This window comes from Dermacentor variabilis, chromosome 5 (genome assembly GCF_050947875.1).
Source record: "Dermacentor variabilis isolate Ectoservices chromosome 5, ASM5094787v1, whole genome shotgun sequence".
Taxonomy (NCBI): Eukaryota; Metazoa; Arthropoda; class Arachnida; order Ixodida; family Ixodidae; genus Dermacentor; species Dermacentor variabilis.
Genome location: NC_134572.1, coordinates 119515465 through 119540199, shown reverse-complemented (window position 1 = coordinate 119540199; position 24735 = coordinate 119515465). Strand labels below are relative to the sequence as shown.

General features: G+C 42.4%; 1 protein-coding gene across 1 annotated transcript in view; it reads right to left on the bottom strand.

The window, feature by feature from the left end:
• LOC142581958 (uncharacterized) overlaps positions 1-24483 on the bottom strand; it is a 53736-nt gene extending 29253 nt beyond the window's left edge. Inside the window, exons 1-2 of the mRNA XM_075691392.1 lie at positions 24364-24483; positions 14073-14190 (exon numbers count right to left, since the gene is read on the bottom strand). Coding sequence (XP_075547507.1) covers positions 14073-14190; positions 24364-24474 — 229 coding nt within the window. The 5' untranslated portion in view covers positions 24475-24483. The remainder of the gene's footprint in view (positions 1-14072; positions 14191-24363) is intronic.
• Positions 24484-24735: the final 252 nt, after the last annotated feature.

Here is a 24735-nt window from a genome sequence, read left to right as displayed (position 1 = left end):
ATGCCATGACTCATACCCCCGTAAAGCTGAGGCTACAAGCAATCAGCAAAGTGAAGCGAACAGTCCACACATTCATTGAAATCACCCATACACACACTGAACAGCATACGTTTCAATCCCCTGCTGAAAGGATGCAACATAAAGTCGAAGAGAAACGTCCTTGGCGCGAGTCTGATCCTGCTACACGAGCGCGAGAAGCCGCAGCTTAAACTCGAAAACAAGCCGAAGCAGCAACGCGACGATGCGAGACAGTGAATTACCAAGTGTGCAGCAGGCTTTCGCCTTCACGTGTTACAGTAGTGTAGCATGCTGCCAAAATTTATTGTGGATACGAAGGTGCTTTCTTGCACAATTTTGCAGCACCAGATCTAGTGGGAGTCGAGAGTGGCAGGTGATGTACGTAGGCGTGGACGTGAGCTCGAACAAAAATAGACCGTCGTCCTTCAGTTGTTGTGATTTCATCGCCTTTATTCCGTTGTGACCGTTCCTACTTTTTCAAGGCATCGTCATTGTTCCGCAGGTCTTTGCTATTTAGCCGTCTCTTGGTCCTCACGACGCCGCCATCACCGGCTACGTCAGCTTTACCTCGTCGCCGTCAGTCCATCGTCCCCTAGCCGTTGCCATCACGCAGCCGTAATCGTGCTGTTGTCTGTCCATCATCGTCATTCCGCCATCATCGTTGTCATGCATTCACGGTATTACCGTCGTCATAACGCAGTCGTGGTTGTTCTATCGTTGTCAATCCATCTTCGTCATCCGATTGTCGCCTGCCATCACCATCGTGACAACGTCTTCACACCATCGTCGTCATACCATCGCCACCATTTCAATAGTATCATCTCATATTCGTCATGCCATCGCCGTCATATCGCCTTTGTCGTTCCGTTGTCGTTGCGTAGTCATTCTACAGTCACCATGCATCCATGGATATATGGTCATCATAATGCCACGGCCTTTGTTCCTCCGTGGCATTCCAACTTGGTCATCCGATTCTCTTCATGCCGGGGTCGTCATGCTGCTATGGGGCTCAATTGTCGTCACACCGTCGTTGTCCTTCCATCGTCGCGATGCCGTCCTCGCCAATCCTTCGTCGTCATATGGGGGTGCACATGTTCGAGTGCCACACTTTTCATCTAGGCAATTTCTCTGTGAAAATGTGTCCAACTTGCTCGTGTTGTTTATACTCGCATATCGTCGTTAAATTAGAACAGCGTTCTTTGAAAAGAGCTATGAAAGCTTCGCTCAGATTCCCACATTGCTATGGGTCTGCAAATGCTAACCATTTAATTTGACTTTCTGGTGCATATACACATAAAGCTGGGTGGTGTTCCGCGATAGCAGTTATTTTTCGCAGTATATCCTAGTAACAGGAAGTTCTCCTGCTCACAATATGTGGATCACATAGCGGCGTACAATGCATTAAACTGTTTTCCGTTATACTTATAGTAATAAAACATACATTTAATTAAAACAGGAACCCAAGAAAGATTATTAGGGAAATTCAACCAACACATATTTTCTGCTCTTTTTTGAAGTAGCAATGTGGGGCACTTTATTTCTTCTCCGAAGTCGGAAGATCACTCATCGTTTCTATTTTCAACATCTATTCTATCCTAGTATCACCTGATATCCTCATAGTTCGTAAGTGGTGGATATGGTTGTTATTCTGACGCTTTTAGTTTTTTATGTTTCAGCTGTCACGTGTTTTTGACAGATTATGGAAATCTTGCATTTCAAATTTTCTCATAGCTTACCAAATTGTAACGAAACCATTTCATCACAACAGCCCTTTCAGTTAACGAACAAAACAAAGAGCGCCGGATGCGTTGGACGGTTGACAATAGTTAGGAATATGTGACCATTCAAAATTTCAATACAAATCGAACAGCCTTTGATGTTCAATTCGTGTTCGATTAGACAATTAACTATTTCAAATTGGCGAATACTCATTCCGTTCAAACACTAGAAGGACAACAAAAGTTCTAGCAGTCAAAAGGAAAAATGACTGATGCAAGCGGAAACTCCTCCAAATTATTCTAGTGAAGATGAACCGCGATCGTCGTACAGACGATTCTCTTCCTGCGAAAACGAATTGATTAGATCACTTATGCACAATATTTTCAAGTCATTAAACAAGCATGTCTCGCTTAGGAAGCCAACAAATTCGGTGCCTCGATTTAGGCAACAAAAATTATTTGATCAATTTCACCGAGTTTCGATTACAACACATGCTGCGGCGCTGCTTGGCGTTGGCCGGTGATGGTTCTCGAGGTGAACAGTGGTGGCAGCGAATGCTGCACAGTGAAGTGCTGGCGGACCAACTCAGGGCTGTCCAGAGGGCCCGTGTGATGGCAGAGGGGCTCGGCCTCTCTGTACCGACGTGGGAGCGGCCCGCATCAGTCCCAGACTGATCCCTCAGGACCTAAATAAAGTTCTTCATACCATACCATACCGAGTTTCGATTCTCTTGAAAGGATTTGTAGTGCTGTAGTACTGCACATAGCTCCTTTAACGAACACTACAGTCTTCTACGTACAACTTGTGAACTACTGGCACTTTGTTTCATTACTGTCATTGTTATGGTGTACCAGGTACAACCCCGTTTTTGTTGTTTCGCGTTTACGAGCTTGTCAGTGTAGATGAAATCCAGTTGATAACAGCATTCGATGTTTCATGTAACGTAACTAAGCCTTTTGTTACCAAGCAGATTACTTAGAAAGTTTATCACAGGGGAATGTAAGAAGCTTCACTTACTTTCGGTGGGGTGTATATTGGCCGGTTATCTGCCCTGTACGAATTACATGGCCTGCCCAGCTTCATTTTCTCTTAATGTCAACTAGAATATCGGCTATGCCCGTTTGCTCTGTGATCCTCCCCTCTCTCTTCCTCTCTTTTAATGTTACGCATAACATTCTTTGTTCCATCGCTCTTTCCGCGGCCCTTAACTTGTTCTCGAGCTTCTTTGTTAACTTAAAGGGGTTAACCTAAAAACGCTTGCCCTCGTCTTTCCTGTGCCCCTTTGTCCTGCTGCACCACTTAACACTCTTGGTTAACCTCCAAGTGTCTGCCCCATATGTTAGCACCAGTATAGTGTAATGATTGTGATTTTTTTTTCAGTGACAGTGGTAAGCTCCCAGTCAGCAAGATTGCCGCTGTCACTGAAAAGAAAAGTGTACAATCGTTACATTCTACCTGTGCTAACATACGGGGCAAACACTTGGAGGTTAAGAGTTAAGTGGTGCAGTGCGAAGCAGGATAAAGGGGCACAGAAAAGTGCAGGGCAAGCGCTTTTAAGTTAACCCTTTTAAGTTAATCCTTTTAACTGAGGTCTTGGTCAAAGTGGAGACCCAAATATTGAACTGTTCGCTCTGTTTGCATGGCTTCGCAATCACACGGGTAACAGCAAGAGGAGTGTAGATACAGTGGTTCGGTTAAAGTAACTATATTATGGGTTTTTTTAAACATGGCAGTTTTGTACTGTGAAGGTTTAAAAATATATACATTTTTGTGAAAACCAGTCAACTACTTTAGTTATATCTGTCTGAAACGTTTGAACGCCTCTGCAATATTGAGGGGGTTCAAGTGCGAGCGCTGCGTCGTCAGTGTATTGAAAGATGTTTGAATTCATCGGCAATAAACCCAAATCACAAACATGAACTTTAAAAAGCAGTGGGCCGAGTGTAGGTCCTTGAGGCACACCGAAAGTAAATTCTTCAATCCTCCGTACGTATTATCAAGCATAACACACTGAAACATGTTTGTAAAATATTTGACAAAAGCTTTTTGAAATGACCACGGAAACCAAATGAGCTGTTTCAAATAACAACTTACGGTCTATAGTGTCAAATGCCTTAATAAATCCAGAAAAAGAGACAATACAACATGTTTATTTTATATTGTATTCTAAAGATAATCAGAAAAATTTTCAGGAACTGTTGAAGAAGAAAATTGTTCATATGCAGCCAATGAATTCGATGGAGGCCCTTCAATCTCTTCATAGCTCCTGTGCCTGCATATACAGCTTTCCTCCAAAGTGTTGTAGCGCTTGCGCATTTACCGGCCACCTTAACGAGTTCACTGATACACGGCCCAACTATGCAGTTTGATTCAGCTTTATGAGGTGCCATGCATGTAACTTGTGGCTTGCCGCTAATGTGTTGTACATTCAAGCTGTTGATTCTTACGGCGTTCAAAGTAGTTAGTCATCCAGTTTACCAGCCGATCAAGCATTTTGCCGCAACCTATCTGTTCTTTAGCTGTTTCGGCCTTGTATAGCAGTCTGTGCAGCGGGCTGTTATTGAACTATAGTCACTCTAGGAACGGCGTTGATCCTCTTGAGCCCTATAGATCTATGTGAACACCTGAATTCGCATTCTCTGCACTAGTTATTCTGTGTGGTTGCGATGCTTAAAACAGTATCATGCATTGCCTCATGTAACAGACGGTCATCAGGTGGTTCTACATGCTGCTCATGCACGAGCAATGTTCGAGTACACCGGGGACCACATTGGCAGGTCCACAAGAGGAGCTGTGCACCTGTCAGTAAAGTATAGATTAACTGCCTATAAATTGCTCTTAAATGGAGGTGGATGTGCAGTGTACCGAATGATAAAGGCCAAAAGAAACACAGAAGATTTTGGCCACAAGTGGACCATGGGCTCGAAGAATGGAGAACGGAAAGGATAATATACATGCAAATGGAGGACAGAACGCGCACGGCGAGAGGAGTGAAGGTAAGCGCCAGCAATATGCGCGGGGCTCCGTTTCGTAGACTCCCAGCGAACAGTGGACAAGGCGTAAAATGAAATTTCCTTGCTCCTTGTTTCTGTGTAAAGCTTTCGTTTGGTCCCTTATGTTTGCGTGTGCTTTACGTGTAACTTGTCTGGTGTGTTATGAATTTTTCCTTGTTATAGTTCAAGTTATGTTAGGACATTGACTTTGCATTACTGTTTGCAGCGCGAGCCTAATGCACACACACAGTACGAAACTAGTAAATTCGTCAAGCGCTGCGATCCAATGTTCGTTCAGTCTACTTATTGCTTTCTGTGTGCGTGTACTAAGTTCGCTCTGCAAACATGACTGCGAGCTCCAGCTACCAATTAGCCCGCTTCGTCCCATTGTTCTAAATGGAACAACCCATGCCACACAGCCACTATAGATAACAAACAATAAAGAGTAGAATTTCAAATCCTTAAAGACGTGGTTGGAAAGATTGATAAATTGTACAGTTTTCACCAAATATATAAAATAAACTTAAATGACGTGCGTTAACTAAAGTTTGTATACCTAACTAATCTACAACATCCAGCCACGATATAAGAAATTGTAACAGTTCTTCGAAAAGGCCATTAATTAGCAAACACGAAGCGAAGTTCGGTTTATTACACTTTACTCAAAGCTAGCTTCGATGTTAAAGGTATAGAAAAGACTGGTTGGAGGAGAGGCAATTAAGATCTAGACCATGTACTTAAGAAATAGCAGAGCATATGTATTGGTAGAGCTCTCGGAACTGAGATAATCGACTTTTACTCTGTGCCTGTCGCCGCATTGTGTAGGATAAAGGGCAGTGATCGCAGGTTACTGACGTCAAGAATTGAACTCATGCGAGGAATCCGGTCAGGTTCATAGCAGTCGAGTGATAAAAGACGGAGGCGGTATTGTACTTTCTAGGATAGCTTGGGTTACTTTAGGCCTTATGACTTCAAGTGTACCAGAGACCTGGCAGTGCTTATACCGTGTGTTCCAGCTAACTTTAACCAAGATGTTCAGCGAAAAAAAATGGTTAAATAACGCAGTACACGATACAATTATGAGACATGTCGTTGAGTCGTCAGAGGCCTTACGACAGTACGCTGTAGTTTTTAAAATTGTTTCAGAATTTCAGAATTAAACAAAAGTTATTACAAAATGCAAGATACAGGAGGAGGTCCTGGAGTCGGAGACTGAATTGGGGCTCTCTGTACATGGTATACACAAATGGAAAAGTAAACTCAGTTATAGCAATGACAGTAAAAAGTACAAAACTAGATAAACAAGTTAAAAAAGGCATTAAGGATAGGAACAATAGAACACGAATTAAAACAATTAAGCAACATAGGAAATATGAACAAGCTGAAAAAATAGGCATGTTTAAACAGTTTTATACGTGATTAATAAGCATGATGTAGTTATGATGGACCATTAATATGAAAAGCGTTCTTGATGGACCATTAATATGAAAAGCGTCATGTACCCACTCCTGCCCTGGCTACCAAAAGGCGGCCGGCAGTATTGAATAAATAAAAAAAAACTGTTATTTACCAATGGAAACGAGAATGCATACAGTATGTGGCACGTACAAAAACAATGTTATGTAGGACTGGGTTGGTTAAAAAAAGTTTTTTGAATTCTGTAATAACTGAGTGTAGCGTTATTAATTTTAAAGGAAATGGTAGCGAGTTTCATAAAAAAAAAACGCGCTGAAATGAACAGTTTGCTTGCCGTAGTTAGTTCGGACTTTGAGTAAGATTAAGTTCTTGTTAACAGCAAATCTTGTACTGTTAGTTTTATCTAGTGAAGAACACGGGATGAAAGAAAAGAGGAATCGATTGTTGATATGCTTACATAACCAGATACCTAGATTATATTTAATTATGTCGGAAACTGATTATATTATTGGCTAGAAAAATTGTTTGGCGTTGGTGTGGTATAAGCTAAAGGTTATTATTGTGATTGCTCTATTCTGGACAATTTGCAGTGGCGCAAGATGAGCACTGTATTACCACATGTAATTATACAGTAATTGATATGGGAATGAATGAATGCATAGTACAATGATGAGAGAATAGAACGCGAAAGAAAGGGACGAGCTCGAGCGAGGATGCGTACTCCATAGGACACCCTCTTTACGTCATAAATGTGGTGATGGAATTTTAAGTTTCTATCTAGTCTGACACACCGAAATACATGCAGTCGTCGCTAGCCTGGATTGAGTACTGTAGCATACAGAGGGAAGGAACAGGAACTAATGATCGTTGATGCGACGTAAAGTTAATTAATTTAGTTTTTGCTGGATTAAATTGTAATTTGTTTAACACCAGTGTAATGAGCTCAGAAGGTCCGCACTAAGTTTATCTACTAGGCTATTCATTCTTTTATCAGAGTTAAGTATTGTAGTATCGTCAGAATACAGCAAACAATTACAGTGCGTGATGAAATTAGGCAGGTCAAATATATAAATTAAAAACAAGAATGGGCGCAAAATGGACCCTTGTGGTGCCCCTTTATTAGTCGCTTTTTGTTTTGAGTAGGTACCGATAACACTCACCACGTGGTTTCTACTATCGAGGTAACTGCGGATAACAAGCAAGGCAGGACCAGATATTCCCATTGCTTCTAGTTTTAGAAAGAGTATTTGTTAATCTATAGTGCCAAATGCTTTAGATAGGTCAACAAAAATAGAGCCAGCATAGCTGCCATCACCAGTACCTTTATTTAGATAATCTGTGAGAAATATTAGAGCAGGATCTGTAGAATATCCTGATCGCAAACGAAACTGATAACTCGTAAAAATATTAACTTTGTTCACAAAATTTTTAGGCGTTTCTCAGTTGGTTTCTCATTGAAGAATGGCAGCACGCAGATGGGTCGGTAGCTAGTTAATAAATAAGGATATGTCTTTTTAAAACCTGGCCTAACTTTGGTGCTCTTGAATTCAGGAGGAAATCTCCCGGTTTTAAATATTAAATTTATAACATCCGCAACGATATTAGATATCGGTTAAGCAACTAATTTTATATGGCATGGCCTAATATCGTCGAGACCGGCACTTGTGATTTTTACATTAATAATTACAGAGATCACTTCATCGGGTGTAGTGGGAAACATGTAAAAGGCAAGCCAGAGGCGCGTCAATTGGTCGTCAAAAAACTTGTCCGAAGGTGAGTTGTTCAAGAAAAAGGAGTCACTGAATGCTTCTACAATGTCACGGGGGTTTCAGTATTCATTGCCATTGTGCTTTATTCTAGTTACGGTTTCTTGGTTGCTGTTTCTATTTAGGAAATAATTTACTATTGTGTTTTTTTTTTCATTTTTTAGCAGAGTTATTCCCACACTCCGATATATTTCGTTCAAAGTAGCTTGTTTTTGCTCTTTTCAGCTGTGCACAGATATAGTTGCAGTACTTCTTCTAGCGGGGTATCACCTTAACAATAAAGAGCTGTTTTTGTGTTTTTTCTAATAAATATTCTCACGTCTTTGCATTGATTTGAGTAATCTATCAGTAAGCCACGGGTTTTGCGGTGACGCTATCACCTTCTTCCATTTTTTCTTGTGGGAATGGAAGTTTTGTAAAAGTACAAACAAAAAGCACGACAAAGCTTGTTGAGGGTCATTCGTTTCCTTCGCTGTGAACCAGACTACCTTTGTTACGACATCGAAATTATTCTTCTTTGTCAAGAATAAGTTTGTAGTAGAATACGGTGCGAGAAAAGGGAATAGAATAGATCTTGAGAAATATGGGATAATGGTCTTATGTCACTCGTAAGAATGACTGCTTCGGGCATTCTAAAAGTTTAGATAATGGGTGATCAACGAGTGAGCTTCCACCATCGGCCGAGTAACGTGTTGGTAGAGTAATTAGGCATTTATACCCGAACCTATGATAACAAATGGAATATGTCATGCAGTTTAGGGACGTTGTGTCATTTAAATTTAGGTTCATGTTACCCATAAATATCACGTTCTTCTTTTCAGATGATAATGATTTTATTACATTATCTAAGGCACTACAGAAATCGCTGATGGAAGTGGAAGGTGAACGATAAATTCAACCCAAAATATAATTCTTGCTGTATATGTTAAGGAACGGATGATCGAATTATACCCAAACTGTTTCTCAGTTATATAAGTTTAGTGCGAGGTCGTGTCGTCATTTGAATGCTAAGTTTGCCGAAACATATATGGCTGCTCCAACATGGCTACTTGATTGCCTATGTATGTATTCTGGTGTGCAATTGGGGAAGCAGAATATATCATTGTCATTGTCACAGAGCCAATTTTATGTGACACAAGTGATGCAGAATGATTTGGTGAACGTAGAAGGAAAGAATCTGAATATCATCGTAATGCTTTCGCATACTACGCGCATTGAACATTAGGTAACATTACTTGGGATAACATAAGCTGGGCAACCCTATATAATATCAATACAGAAGAAAGGCACCGCTAGAGAACTAATCATTCATAGGCTTGATATCTTGATATTGTATTGTAAAAGATAATCACCAACGCAATTTACAACAGAATCAGGGAAAGTGTTGGCTTGTGACTGGCTTACCGAAGGAATATCCAAAGATGGATAACATCCATGTCATCACTGAAACAATTTAAAAATATGTGGGATAAGCTAACCGCTTATCCCACGAGAAAAAGAAATCAAGAAAAAGAAATGGGTATGGGCAGGACATGTAATGAGGAGGGAAGATAACCGTTGGTCATTAAGGGTTACGGACTGGATTCCAAGGGAAGTGAAGCGTAGCAGGGGGCGGCAGAAAGTTAGGTGGGCGGATGAGATTAAGAAGTTTGCAGGGACGGCATGGCCACAATTAGTACATGACCGGGGCTGTTGGAGAAATATGGGAGAGGCCTTTGCCCTGCAGTGGGCGTAACCAGGCTGATGATGATGATGATGAAGCTAACCGCACTATACGGTTTTTATACATTACGATAAAAGTTTCCTTTTCAACTCCAAATGCAGCAGTCAAAAAGACAATGTGTAATTAAGGAGTATAGTAACAGACTTATTTTAACACATACGTCTACAGACATCCCACATATTCTGTAATTTTCCTGAGGAAAAGGGAAATGATGGTGGAGAAACCGTGTATGATAATTGTCAAATTAAGCAAACAGCTTGTGTGAAAATCAATGGGCTGCACAGGCAATACCTCCGTGGTAGACTTTTAATTTCGATAATGGCGTTTGATAATAGTGACACAAACTATCGCCGACATGTTTTCCTACAGCATGGCGACAACGATGGATGTCACGACTTCATGAAACGGCTGCCCACCTGCACTTGTTTGCTCCACGAAGGCTTGATACTGCTCCTAACATGCGCTTAAAAATGATGCAGGATGAAACAACCCATCTCGGCCAGAGACGCGCAATGAAGTACGGTGATCAACGGGACGCAGGGTGCTTAGCAATGAACGAGTTCACAATTTCACAAACTTCACCTATACCTATAGGAAAGCGGACAAGGTTGACGCATTAAGCGCCACTCTTAAGTATACCAACAATTTGTGAGTAGAACTTCTACTAAATCCTCGTAAGCCTTGTAACAATTCTATGTGAGCTGCCAATTCATATGTCAAATTTGTCTGTTCTAAATTCTTTAAGGTAGGCAGATTAAAGTATTGGGCTACCTGTCTCTGATGCAAAATTACAAAGTTGATAACTCTGGGCTTCAATTATTTTTAACTTTATCAATTTTCATCAATATTTTTTAAAAAGTATGAGCTCTTAAATTCTAAGACATCTTACTATGGTTGCTATCATGGGATTTTCGCTGTAAGATGCAACGAGTTTCATTCAAATCAGTGAAGTGCTTCCGTCTCGACAGTGTCTCTGCATTTTACATGTATGTATATGAATAGAAAAATCGGAACTGGCACCATGCTAAAGCTCCCTCTTAACAGGGAAGCTTGAGAAGAAGCTAAGGGCCGCGTAACGAGCGATGTAAGAAAAATGATATGCAAAACATTATGACAAGCGAAGATAGAAGCTTGGAAGAAACATCGAAGCAAGGTAGCCCACATTTTAACCTAGATTATGCAGAATACATAGAGACAGGTAACTCCTGCAATGCGACAACAGAGAGCGAGAAACCGCTTTAATGAAATTTACAAAATTCTGCAGGCGTATTTGTAGGCAGCTAAAAACTACTCTGGATATAGGGAAAGAATCGGGTCTGCAAATGTTTTAGAAGGACGGCGTTAAAAGGAAAGATTGAGGCAAGAAAATACAGGATCCTGGTAAGTACAAGTAAGACAAATGCCATGGTGTTGGTGCAAACGGGCTAAAACCTCTAAATTCAGCGACTGTCTAGAAGAAATTACAAATTAAATTGAAAGCGTCACAGGGGCTGTGCGCGCCTCCTTCATCCAGCTTCTTGCATGCCGATGCCAAGGGCTGGTTCAGAACTTCAGACAGAGAGTTCTGTCCCACATTGATGCGATAACAGGTGGTCTATCAGAGTAAGTGAACGAGTGCCAAGGGAAAGTAAATGCAGGCGATCACGGCAAAAGTTTATGCAATGTGACGAGAAAGAAAAATTGTAAGCATTCATAATAAGTGGGAGAGGCCGTCAACTGCGGTTGACGTTAGACATGTTGGGAGATGATGGTTGTCGTTTGTGTATACGTGCCAACCCACCCTGCTACGTGAGATGGTGCCATTGTAGGACAAACATGTTAAATACCAGTGCTAGAAAATTGTACAGCAAACAGCGACGAACGCCTTTGACGCGCAATCGCATGGTTATCAATGTGTAAACAACGCGTAATATTTCTGCAGCCGGTCTCTATACGTCTAGTATTCCCAAGTTTTGAAGTTTGAATTAAGCCAGTGTTACAAATGCAGGTGAACCTGGAAACGAAACAACGCAGCGTAGTACTTTCAAAAGATATCGCGCTTCATTTTTTTAGAACAAACTTAAAGTGTGAATACGTGTTTATGTACAAGAGTCAGGGCTCGTGTGCTACAAAACGGATGGTAGTAGTTAAAATAAAGATATGCTAGTAGATAATAAAAAGAAAAGGTCCATAACAAATAAGTGAAAGGGATACTTGTAACGTCATAGAAGTACAGTCGCAGAACTAGTAAAGAGTACGCTACGATTGCTGCACCATTGGCGGACTCCCGACCACCAGCTTACGAGGATCTTTGACTAAGACATCCGAAATTGCGGACTAACGAAGCATTTGATATAGACATAATGACATATAGCTTTCACCGCTGTTCACATAACTGACCACCATGCTGCTCTCTATATCCTAATTAGGTACGCATATTTATCTTTTTCTTGCGCCTCTAACAAAACACGTTGAGCAGAAATCTGCGATGTAGCGACTAATTCGTGGAATGCAAAGTCCAGCTTGAATTTTTTGTATTGTTACGTGCTAAAGGGGCAGATGAATGCCAGCTGTCATCATCATCAACCTCTCATGTTTGTTGTACGCACCTCACGTGCAACTTCGTTGCTGAGGTTAATAGCGATTCTACTCTGCTATTTGTAGTTTATGGGCATAATTTGAAGATAACTACGTAGCTTCGTGGGGTCATGGAACATATCATATGCGCGCACATACTGGTAGATCTGTAAACGTACAGTTGGATTGGGCGGCTCCAAAATAGTCGGATTCAAAAGTGGTCCTAAGAAAGGCGCAAAAATAAACTGTCGGGCTAGTTAACTCATTATGAATAGCTTGAAGCGCACGATGACGAGACAAAGGGAGACGCAGCGTTTGCGTCTCGCTTGGTCAATCCATCGAGTGCTGCAAGTTTTCTTAAGAGAAGCGAACATTGAAAACATTTGCTACAAAACTATAAGAGCCCGCTATATATATACGACATACAAAGGGTATAACTCAAGACATGATAGTTGTTGCATACGTTAACGGAAGGAAAGCTTACGCATACTTTAACGGAGTGCCTTAATTAAGGCACATCTCCCCTTAGAGGGGCAATTGCTTCTTAACTGAAATAGCGTTGGCGCTGTTTGTGATCAGTGGGAACGTATATATTAGAATGCCCAAAACTATCCGTGAAGATCCCATCGTTGCAAAATTTACGTCGTTTTTAACGGTGATATTTGGGTTCTGTTTGAGTGATCCTTTGTAAATTCTTTAACATCGGACGAATCGACGCCAAATGTTATTCTGACAATCGAGTGACGTCAAACTAGAAACTCGCCTGGTAATAATAAATGGATGCAGTCGGCGTGAAACAAGTTTGAAGCGCTTGCAAAAGTGCGTTGGTTATCACGAACTGGAAGCGCGTGTTTTGCGAATATCATCAGTAATTTGGAAACGGCAAAACAACGCGTGCGATGCGTGGCAAATCTGCTGACGCTAATCGCAAAATTGCGACATTTAACTTGGGCAGCCGTTAAGACCTCAAAATTGGGTTTTCTGCGTCGATCTCTTTTTTTCTGTTGAGGCATCGTTACCATCAGCTCACATTTTACATATGGCAAAAAGAAGTGCCCACCAGTGCCAGTATTCATATAAGTCATGCGATTCGCATGACTGAATACATAAATTATTCGCGTCGCAAGGAAGTTGGTATTAAGAAAATGACGCTGTGAGAGCCTGTCACTGTCGCTGTAAATAAAGTAAGAAGGGGAGGAACTCCTGCATACCCTGTTTTTTTTTTCATCGTCTTCTCCTTCGTTTTAATAAAACATTTACCTCGTGTATGCTGACCGGCTCCTTCGCGGCAACATTTCTGTAGTCCGCATGCATTTAAATGAAAATATTATTACCGCTCCCATGGTGGAGTTTCCTCTTAGCCCTTTGGTGACATCCTTATCATAGGATGTTTTTCGCAGCTTTTTGTACGTTAGCACGGGTGTTGTCTATCCTTTCCGTATGCAAAGGCGTTGTTGGCGACCTGGAAGTAGCCGTGAAAAAAAAAATCGCGTAACTGCAAGAACCATTCGAGCCATCGCTCCATCGACCCCAACAAAATGTGAAAACTCGCTTCATAAGTGCGCGAACAAATACAACGAAATTTCCGATCTATCGTAGCGTTTTGAACTTCCTCCTTTCATTGTAACCCGCGCATAATCGCTCACTGCACAGAAGGACCCTCGATGAAACTGGTACAGGATGTAGCATCCCTCAATCCCCGTGCGTTCTTTCCCAAAGGTCCGCTTTCGAAACAAGCTTTCCGCTGAGAGCAGGAACTTGCGCAGCACATAATGAATGAATGTCGCGTTTCGCTGCAAAACTGCTCTCGGCTCAAAGCCTGCTGTATCGTAGCCGGATAGCACACAAAAAAAAGACAAAGCAACGCAAAGAACGTCTTACTGAAAGAAACCGTGGTCCACGTTGTCGAATGTTCCTCCCCGGCTTGTAAGCTCTGATGAAGGGATGATGAATGGTCGGCTACAGCTACGTGGCTTAACGTTGAGTTGACGCCGGAGTTCTGGGACGAGAAAAGCGAAACATGCCGTTCGACTAAAACGCTTAATGCCACCGGAGTGCCCATCCATCTAGCGATTATGCAAATTCCTTTCGCATGAAGTATTCACAAAGCAAGTCTTTTATCTATCTTTCTCTCCGTCTCTCACTACCGCACATCCCCTCCTTCGGGGGCGCGTTTTCGAGTGATCACTCGCTGGGGTACTTTCACTTGTGCGTGACGTAGTGTGTTGCACGATGCCTCACAGAAACACGGGACGTTTTGCCAGCAGGCGCAAACAATAATAAGTCCGTTAAAAGTGATAGATATACGATGACTTGATTTTGGTGACAAGATTGGTTAAATATAGTTATCTTTTTATTAGTTTTCCCTATATCCCTATTTCTTACTTGTTTTATCTGTATGGTTGTGGACTCGGCGTCGTGTGCAGTAAACATTTAGAAAAGATAGGTAAAGGGGATAAAAGGAAAGAAAGGATAAAAATCTGGGGCAGAATTGGCAGAATTGGCAGATTAAGGCAATGCAACGCGCTACAAATTTCAGTATTGGTTCGACAATTCACAAGTCCTAAGTAGCGGAGCAGAGCATTTAACGCATCAATGCTGAAAGTCGTCTGGACCAGTGTACGTCTTTTTTCTCTATCAAAAGGCAATGGACGCGTCTTCACAGCATTTCACAAACGGCATAAAGATAGACAAGGCCCACACGAACTGTTCCCAATCTGAGTAGAACTTGTTGCTGGGCGAGTTGGTTGGGATCTAATGAATACATTGTTGCACCAAAAAAAAGGAAAAAAAAAGACTTGGGAAGGAAGAGTCTCGCTTTTATCAGCCCTCAATCTGTCGTTTCGTACTCTTCCTTCCCAAGTCTTTTTTTCCTTTTTGGGCGCAACAACGTATTCATTGTTCCCAATCTGTAACTGCTTCACACCACAGCGCGCTGTTGAATTGCACGTGTGGTGCCTTTTTTGTTTTTTTTTCTCTCTGCTGTGGTGCCTATATTCATTTTTGGCTCTGGTGTTCAGACGCCGTGCAATACAGTGTGGCTAACCGCGCGTTTGCAAGGTTGTTGGGGATTGTCACGCTATCGTTGAAGTCGGAGCACCCCGTAAACAGCGAAGACCTCAACATTTACGAATGCCTGCAGCACAATAACAACGCGAGAATTAAGCATTTCGGGGAACGTGCGTGAGACAGAACACGCGAGACGCTCGATTGGGCGACGACTTGACACTAGCGGCGGCGAAGGCTGACACCAGCGTGACACTAAACTTGCAGATCGCGTTTGTCCTCCGTTTACAGGGTAAGTGCATGTGCGACCTGTCTTGGCTCGGTGTAGCGTTCAGGCCAGAAACCCTCCAGGCACAGGGTTTAGTATACGTAGGAGTGAAAAGAAGAGGCTTATTTACATGTTGAAGCAAGTAGTCAGGTTCTAGTCAGAGCACTCTCTCAGACACACTCGAGAGATCGTTTTAACCCTTTACAGGCGAGTGTTGCCGACAGGCAACATATGAAAAAAATTGTTTCTTGCCGTGTTTAAGTATTGTGTACGACGTTTCTGGTTGAATGTCTTGGGCCACACTGAATGGCAAGCAGCAAGCATAAGCAGGAACACTGGACGAAGAACAAGTAGTTTGACGCGTGACTCACTGTCTTTTCAAAGCAAGGTGAGAGGAAGTAGGCCGATGCAACATATCTAACTGCACTGGTGTCACACGTGTGATCTAAAGCCAGTGAAGTGTACACCTACCGTATGGAAACAGTGTTCCTGCAGTGTTCCCATACGATGAGAGCTGTCTATACAAACTGAAAACGAAGCCTTAGGTGGCTTGGGGTGAATCGTACTTCCAGTTTCCTTCCTAGGGTTTTCCTCCTACTGCTGAAGAAGTTTCGGCTACATTGTTGATTTTGCTTTTTCTTGATGTGTTTCGCATATTTAGATAGAAAAAAATGTTTTTCGGGGTATTCATATACATCATCATTAAAGGGTTAAAACAGTTCTTTTCCCTAATTCTCTAGTCAAGGGAATTCGATTACCTTGTTCCGGCCAATCAAAGGGGTCGCACGGTCCACAGATCCGCCCATGATCGCACCACCTTGCTAGATGTTCACCTCTGATGTCAAACCTACTAACCCGCCTACGATGCAGTGACGTTGCGATCGGGAAACAGGGCTCCACGCTGTTCCAAAGCAAGTCATCGGCGTTGGTTCCTCGGAGAAATTAGTGGGTTCTCAATGACGGTCAGCGTGCAGCAATTTCAGCAGCCTGGTCTTGGGAGTCGTTGCCGCTCCCACAGAATGCGACTGTTGCTTTCAGCTGGAAGGGAGCTTCTTGCCGGTCACTAGCCAACGCCGGCCCCTTCGTCGTCTAGGCGGGCGTGAGTGACGTGGTCGCTTCGGGGGCAGTACACCCTTACCCGCCGTTGTTGCTTAGTGGCTAAGGCTTTGCGCTGCTAAGCACCAGGTCACGGGATCGAATGCCAGCCACGGCTGATGGATTTCGATGGCGTCGAAATGCAGAAACGCCTATGTGCCATGCTTTTCTAGCACGTTAAAGAACTTCATTTGTCCAGAATTAATCAGGTATCCCCCACTACGGCGTGAATCGTCATCATATTAAAAAAAAGATTGTGTTATGGTGTTTTACATGCCACAACCACTTTCTGATTATGAGGCATGCTGTAGTGGAGGACTCCAGAAATTTCGACCTCCTGGGGTTTTTTAAAGTGCTCCTAAATCTAAATACACGGGTGTTTTCGCATTTCGCCCCCATCGAAATGCGGCCGCCGTGGCCGGGATTCGATCCCGCGACCTCGTGCTCAGCAGCCCAACACCATAGCCACTGAGCTCGTCATCATATCGTAGTTCTGGCACGTAACACAAGAGAATTTCTTTCATTCTTTAAAAAATGCTCTTGCCGTTTTGTCCTGAATTGATTCGCACAAACTCGGTTCCACGCCAGAACAGAAAATACAACACCAACCTAGCAACCACAGTGTGACAGTTGCCCTTGATAATTACTCATTAGTTTCATGCATGTAGTGCCGTGCCTGTGAAATTTTCTTGCTCTTAAGGTGTTCTAAAAGCAAGCTCTTCTAAGGCGTGAAAACTGGAACCATTCGCGTTATGGTATTTTAAGGCAACAAGCATAAGACATTATGTACGGCCCTGATATACTGCGCAATATCCGGGGTTTTCGACAGAGAAGTGGCTAAACCCCGATATTCACAACTTTCGCATAGTTTTTAATCCTACGCAATTATTCGCGCATACCGGGGTGGCCGTTGTTGGGGTGTAGCCATCGCAGCCAAGCGAATTTAGCCGTTTCGAATACAAAAAAACATCCCTGGTCAAGAAAGTATGCCGTGTATAATTGTAGTTAATGTACTGATGGGTTGTGTCTACCGACCGTCCCATTGCCCCTGATAATTATCTCATACAAGTTCACAATTTCCTTCCCAGCTGTGTGAATGAGAGAACTAAAACCATAACAGGACATTTCGATATGCCGGAATTAGTATGGGGCACTTTCACCATCCGAAACACTGAAGTCAAAGACTCAGGAATCCTTTTTTACATAACATTTTGTTTTGCGTTGCCTTCCTTCCTTTCTTTCTTTCTTTCAGGCCATTTCATCACGTTACTTCTCCATTCACGGGCTACGCCACTGCGTAACGCTGAAGTTCATTTAATCGTGGTGAACACAGCATTTGAGGTAGTTACAAAACCGAAGTGTGTAACGTAGCTGTCATGCTTACGCGCGGCGCTCTTCCACTGTTCCCATAAGAATATGCCACTACCCAGTAAAACTACGTCTCGGCCAGCTCTAGGAAGCAACAGCTCACAAAGTCACCTTGCGGAGGGAGAAGAACAAGATACTGTCAGCGCATCCACGAAAAGATTTGCGAACACAGAGAGCCTTTTTGCGTGCTGAACATTCCAGAATTCCATATCACCAACCACAAAAAAATAGATAACTAGCAATCTACGAAATTGCCCTTCAAATCGCTTCCCAAGCCCTTCAAACCAATTCTATAAATAGTGAATTAGGCGCCACTCAAGTTAGGAACCCAGAGCTATTCAGGGCCTATTTCGAGCCTATCCCTGTATTGAGAATGCTGTTAGGCTACGCTCGAGATAAAGACATCGAAAGGCAACCGGTGAAGGCGAGTGTACGCGGTGAAAGTGCTGCATGCAAAAGCAAGCGTATACGAATAGCGATTTCTCACTTAACGTATGAGGACGCTCTCACAGGCGTTAAGAAGGTAGCAAGCCAGCTTTTATGTGACGCTGAATGTTTCAGTCGGTGCCCACGAAAGTGTCCTGGCATAAAAGGGTGCTTCTCCACTACGAAGCAACGGCTGCCCAATATTGTGTTTTATAAGAATTGCCGGAGCAAGGTAACTCCTACCGCAGGAGCAGTAACTGTATTGCTATTGGCGGACAGGTAACTATTCCGGAACTATTCCATCCGGAGTGCAAGGCCATCAGCACTCGATTTTCCAAAGTGGTGTCTCTCTCCCAGGGGCAAACCGTGTGCAATACCATTAGGCTTCGATGATCTGACCCTCAAGGAGTGCACGCATTACTTGGTCGATTCCCGACAGTGCAATTCATTATTTAACGCCACCTTCTTCGCCATCATGCCCTTTTTGTTGACGTGCAACGCTAAATAAGGATATGCTTGCTCAAGAGGTGGTGCTCCTCTTCAAACAACAAATGTAAATATACATCCCAAGTGACAGAAGAAAACAAAAGCAAAAAAAAGCTGATACACGGAACTCGGAATGCTGCAAGAGAGAAAGAAACGGACCTTAATGGGTAACTTACAGCCTATGTAATAAGAACAGAAAATTCCATAACACAGGTAAACTAACGCATACGACTGCTTCATAAAGATAATGAAATTCAACGCTTAACGTCATTCTCACCGGCCAAAAGCGTTACATTATCATGTTCTAGCATTGGTCGACATCCATTCTAAGATTTCGTTGGAGTGTCCCAATGAAATATAGCATCTCTACAGTCTATGAAACAGGGATCTATGGTCTCGCCAAGTGGACAGAGTCAACAGCTCGTGTAAAACGGCACTAATCAGCCCCTCGAGTTTAACCAAGTTTAGGCACGAAGTGTTTCTGAATCCAATTTAAAGAAAAATGTTTTAACTCCAAGAGATATGACATTTTACGGACCCGCCTAAGTACATACTCATAAGGCGGACCTAAATAAGGCGCACGATACAAACAATCTGGGAAAATTGAGTCCACTAGTGCAGGAGTAATTGATTTTTGACTCACCGTGAAAATGTACTGCAGTCTGAATCTAACCTTTCAGAAAAGGAATGAGTCAGCGACCTACTTGAGAAAGCCACAAGAAGCCTGTGGGACAAATTTGGCATGTTTGACACTACTACATTAGGAAGATAACGAACTAATCGGAGCTGTAACATTTCAGGCAAGAACGGATGGGCATTGTCTCGAAAGAAAAACTGGGGAGAAACAATTTGCCTGACGAAGAGATGAACTAATCTTAGTCCACCGCGTTCAAGGGGGACGAACAGATTATGGCGCCGCATCGATTCAGAACTCGAGCTCGCATATCTGCGACATCGCTTAATTTTTTTTACTGCATTAGGCCATGATCGCACGCATCCTTACCTCGTTCCGAAGCCAGCCGGCTCTTTGAAACACTCAGCGCATGTCCCTCGTGCCACTTTTTCTTTCCTTTGCACAGCTATGTATGCATGTATGTATCTATGCACGTATGTATGCATGTATGCATGTATGCATCTATGCACGTATGTATGCATGTATGCATGTATGCACGTATGTATGCATGTATGCATGTATGCATCTATGCATCTATGCACGTATGTATGCATGTATGCATCTATGCACGTATGCACGTATGCACGTATGTATGTATGCACGTATGCACGTATGTATGTATGCACGTATGCACGTATGTATGTATGCACGTATGTATGTATGCACGTATGTATGTATGCACGTATGTATGTATGCACGTATGTATGTATGTATGTATGTATGTATGTATGTATGTATGCATGCATGCATGCATGCATGCATGTATGCATGTATGCATGTATGCATGCATGCATGTATGTATGCATGTATGTATGTACGTATGTATGTATGTACGCACGTATGTATGCACGTATGTATGCACGTATGTATGCACGTATGTATGCACGTATGTATGCACGTATGTATGTATGTGTGTATGTACGTGTGTATGTATGTGTGTATGTATGTATGTATTTTTATTTATACCATACTGCGGGCTGCTGGTCCGAGTAGGATGGTCGATACAAATACAAAATAAATACAAAAAGAAACAGCAACGAAACAAAACCAACAATAATACAGGCTCAGAAAGGTTGCTTCACAGTTTCATCAGTTGCTTTGGTAAAGCAGTTCCATTCACTAATGGTTCTTGGGAAATAAAGAAACTTAAATAGGTTTCTGCGAGCAAAATATTGGGTTAGAGCGTTTTCATTGTGATGTCGGGTGGACCTGCTAGTTAAGGGTGATAAATATGTGGAGGCGTAAATATGTGGGGGCATACCAAGAGTTGGGGAAGAAACCTTAATCTAAGTTTCTGCCTTCGTGTCTGTAATAGGGGAATGCCATTTAATTGTATTTTATCAGAAAGTGAGTCTAATGCGGAAAATTTATTAAAAATAAACCTTACGACCTTTCTCTAAATGCGTTCAAGACTATCAATGTTGAACTTAGTATGAAGATACCGTATAATGCACGCATACTTAAGTTTTGGCCGCGCAAGAGCAGTATAGCACAGGAGCTTAACCTTAGTGTGAGAAGTATTAAGTTTATGTTTAAGGACACAAAAATTAAAAAATTAAATTATGGGGTTTTACGTGCCAAAACCACCTTCGATTATGAGGCACGCCGTAGAGGAGGACTCCGGAAATTTCGATCACCTGGGGTTCTTTAACGTGCACCTAAATCTAAGTACACGGGTGTTTTCGCATTTAGCCCCCATCGAAATGCGGCCGCCGTGGCCGGGATTCGATCCCGCGACCTCGTGCTCAGCAGCCTAACACCATAGCCGCTGAGCAACCACGGCTGGTGTTTAAGGACACAGAGCTTGCGGAAGGTAGATGAACAAACGTTACCAAGATGAAGATTCCAAGACAGGGTTGAAGGGAGTTTCACACCAAGTTATTTATAGCAACTTTGTTCTTTTAATAGTGAAGACCCTAATGTGTAGGTATGTGTTAGCGCATTCTTTCTTTTTTTTTTAGAGTTACTGGAATGCACACATTTGCTCGTGCTAAGGGTCATTCCCCATTTTACACACCATTCATGTACATTACCTGGACTAGTGTTGAGATCGTTCTAATCGTTAGTGGAACTAATTTCTTTTAACAAAACACAATCATCAGCAAACAATCTTATTTCCACACCAGGGCAAACATCATCAACAATATCATTAATATACAATATAAAGAGCAAAGAGCCTAACACACTGCACTGAGGCACACCAGGTGTGACCGGAAGACAGCCCGAGTGTTGACCCACTACATCAACGTATTGTTTGCAATTATTCAAGTATGCTGAAATCCAAACAACATGTATTTGGGGAATGCCTATTGTTTCAAGTTTGAAAATGAGTTTACTATGAGAAATCTCATCGAAGGCATTGCAAAAATTCAAGACAAGCGTATCTATCCTACCGTGTCTATCGAGGATGAATGCGAGAGAATGAAATAATGTGACGAGTTGGAGTCACGGTTTATCATCCTTTCCGAAACCCATGCTGATATTCAGTCAATATGCAGCGTTCCTCGAGGATGTTTGTTATACCAGTACCTATGATATGTTCAATAATTTTACAGCATTGCGAAGTTAGTGAAACAGGACGGTAATTTCCTAGAGTCAGGCGGTCTCCCTTTTTAAAGATGGGCACAATTCTGGCCGCCCTCCACTAACTGGGTAGTTGTGAAGTCAGCAAAGAAATGCGAAAAATAAACAAAAAGTTTGCAAAAAGTTAAGCATATCGTCGTAACGTTTGGGATATTGTCGGGACCGCACGATGCTTTGGTTTTCAAATTTAGCAGCATAGATACCACACCAGGATAAGAAATGAAGAGTGCGTCTGCACGTGAAAAGATTGTCGTGTTACATGCGCAGTTTGAAACGGTAGTGCTAAACACGCTCTGAAAATATTCTTTGAAATTCTGGGCAATGGCTCTCTGATCCGTTACGTTGATTCCGTCGACTGAAATTTGCGATACCGTTTTATTTTTCGCTGATATAATTCCAGAATTTACTAGGGGTACACTTTTAATAAAGTTAGGCAAGTATCGAATGCTGGCTCGAGCTGCACACCACTTGAGTGAGATTGTTCTGCGCATCATATATCACATCCGCCGCTGCCTCTCGTTTCTTTAATCGCTTAACTTTGCGTTTCATGTGAATAATGCTGCGAGTTATTCAAAGTGTTTGCTTGTTAATCTTTTTTTCACTTGGTTGGCACAAAGTTATCTAAGCAGAAAGGACACATTGCTTTGAACCATGCCCAGAGTACGCTGACAACTGCATCATCAAAATCGGTTAGACATGTTTCCATGTGTTGAACTATGCGCGCATTGTTAGCCCTAGAGCAGCCTTTAAATCAAAGAAGTAATGAATTTTTATAGCTGTTTACTGGAACAGAGAGACCTTGTCCTACTTCCACAGTGTGTCCAGAAAAATTGCGGTTTTAATACACAAGATCCAATATATTGGAGGAATCGCCTTGTACTCGCGTTGGTACTTGAACAGGTCATGCATAAGCATAACGTCGAAAACTATGTTAACATGTTTTCATGTAATAATGCCAGCATCAAGGCGCTCCCAATCTACTCCAGGTTAGTTTATGTCATGATATGGTAAGACCTTATTTTCAAATTTAGCCATGTATTTTTTCAGTGTGCTCAGGTATTCCGGGTGACAACAGGTGGCCTGTACAGCAATTATAATTGTAAATAAAACTAGACTGTGACCCCAGCAAGTCACCATAATACACATGAATTCTATTTCGTCCATCTTCCATTACCACAGCGTCGACACAGCTTTTAACTAAGATTGCTACACATCCTCCCTTGTGCGCCTGTCTTTACGAAAAATAGCATAGGATGGGGGGAAGACATCATCGGGCAGTTGATTGTGCAACCAAGTCTCATTAACAAGAGTGATCTGTGGATCATGTTGCAGGAGACGTATTTCGAGAGCTTCAGTTTTATTCGCCATGCTTAGGGTATTAATATTTAGTAGCCTTAAATGCTTGTTACTAGGCGACAGGGGAGGTTATATGTGCGGCTTGGTCGAATGACGCTCTCCTGCCTTTACTCACCTGTCTTGCCATTCATCCCAATAAAATGTTTCTTTATCAATTATAAACCTGTAATTAACTAAGATTACTTTTCTTCCTTGCTGCTTTTCGTTTTTAGCGCTATCTCACAGCAACTTCCGTTTAATTAGCGTCAACTGTCAATAATCATCTTATAAGGACACTTTTGATCCCTTAGGCTTTCTGACATTTCTTAAACATTACCTTCTTTTCATTGAAAGTTTGAATGTGTATGATAATGGGCCTTTTACCGGACTGTATCCCTAGTCGGTGAATGCGTCTGATGGAAACGCATCTTACGCCCAAACTTTTCTGTAACTAATTCTTTGACTACTTTTTCCTTCAGGGTTGCATCAGTTTCTGCAGTTGCATTCGGGAATCTCGTGAATAAGCAAATTTGACCGTCTTCTGCGGTCTCAGAGATAGACAAGTATTCTTTTTTTTAAAGTTCACAATGCGTTCTAGTGAATGCAACGTATTTTCCACTTTGTCATTGTGAGAAGAAGCCCAGCGTACCTGGGAATCCTCTTCCGTCGCACTCAAGTAATCCACCATATTTTTCAATTCAGTGAACTGCTTCTTCAGTTCAAGAACCTCACCAAGAAGCTTAGCTTAGAGCTTTATCATTTCTTCATAGAGTTCTTAATGCGTGAGGCCAGGGTATAGCTTTCGCATCACTGCATAAAATCAAACGACAGGCAAGAAAACATTCATACGCTATATTCCGACAACGCCGAGCGCACGGCAGGACTAAAGTACCACGATAGTCACCACGAAATGAACTTGCGTTGGGACTAACCTGCACGAAGCAGAACAAGGTTGTGCCGGGTCCGCCGTTCCCGCAAAAGTCGACGGCGTGCGATGCTCCCTTTGTAGCGGTGTCCACCGATGAAGTGGCTCCGCGCTGCATATCGGTAGCTACCCATAGGCGGCCGCCTGCGCCAAGGTCGATTCAAATAGGTCGCGAAGCTTCGGGCGAAAAGCGGTTCAGTACAGATTGTCACCGACATCAGCATGGGGGGTTATGGGAGCAGCGATTGAAGCGCGACTAGGTTTGGAGGGAACAAACATTGGGAAAGAAAAACGCGTTCTTTAATTCAAACGATACACAGTTAGATTCATTCAACGAAAATAAAGCTCCTAGTCAATTTTATATATTCGTGACGAGTTA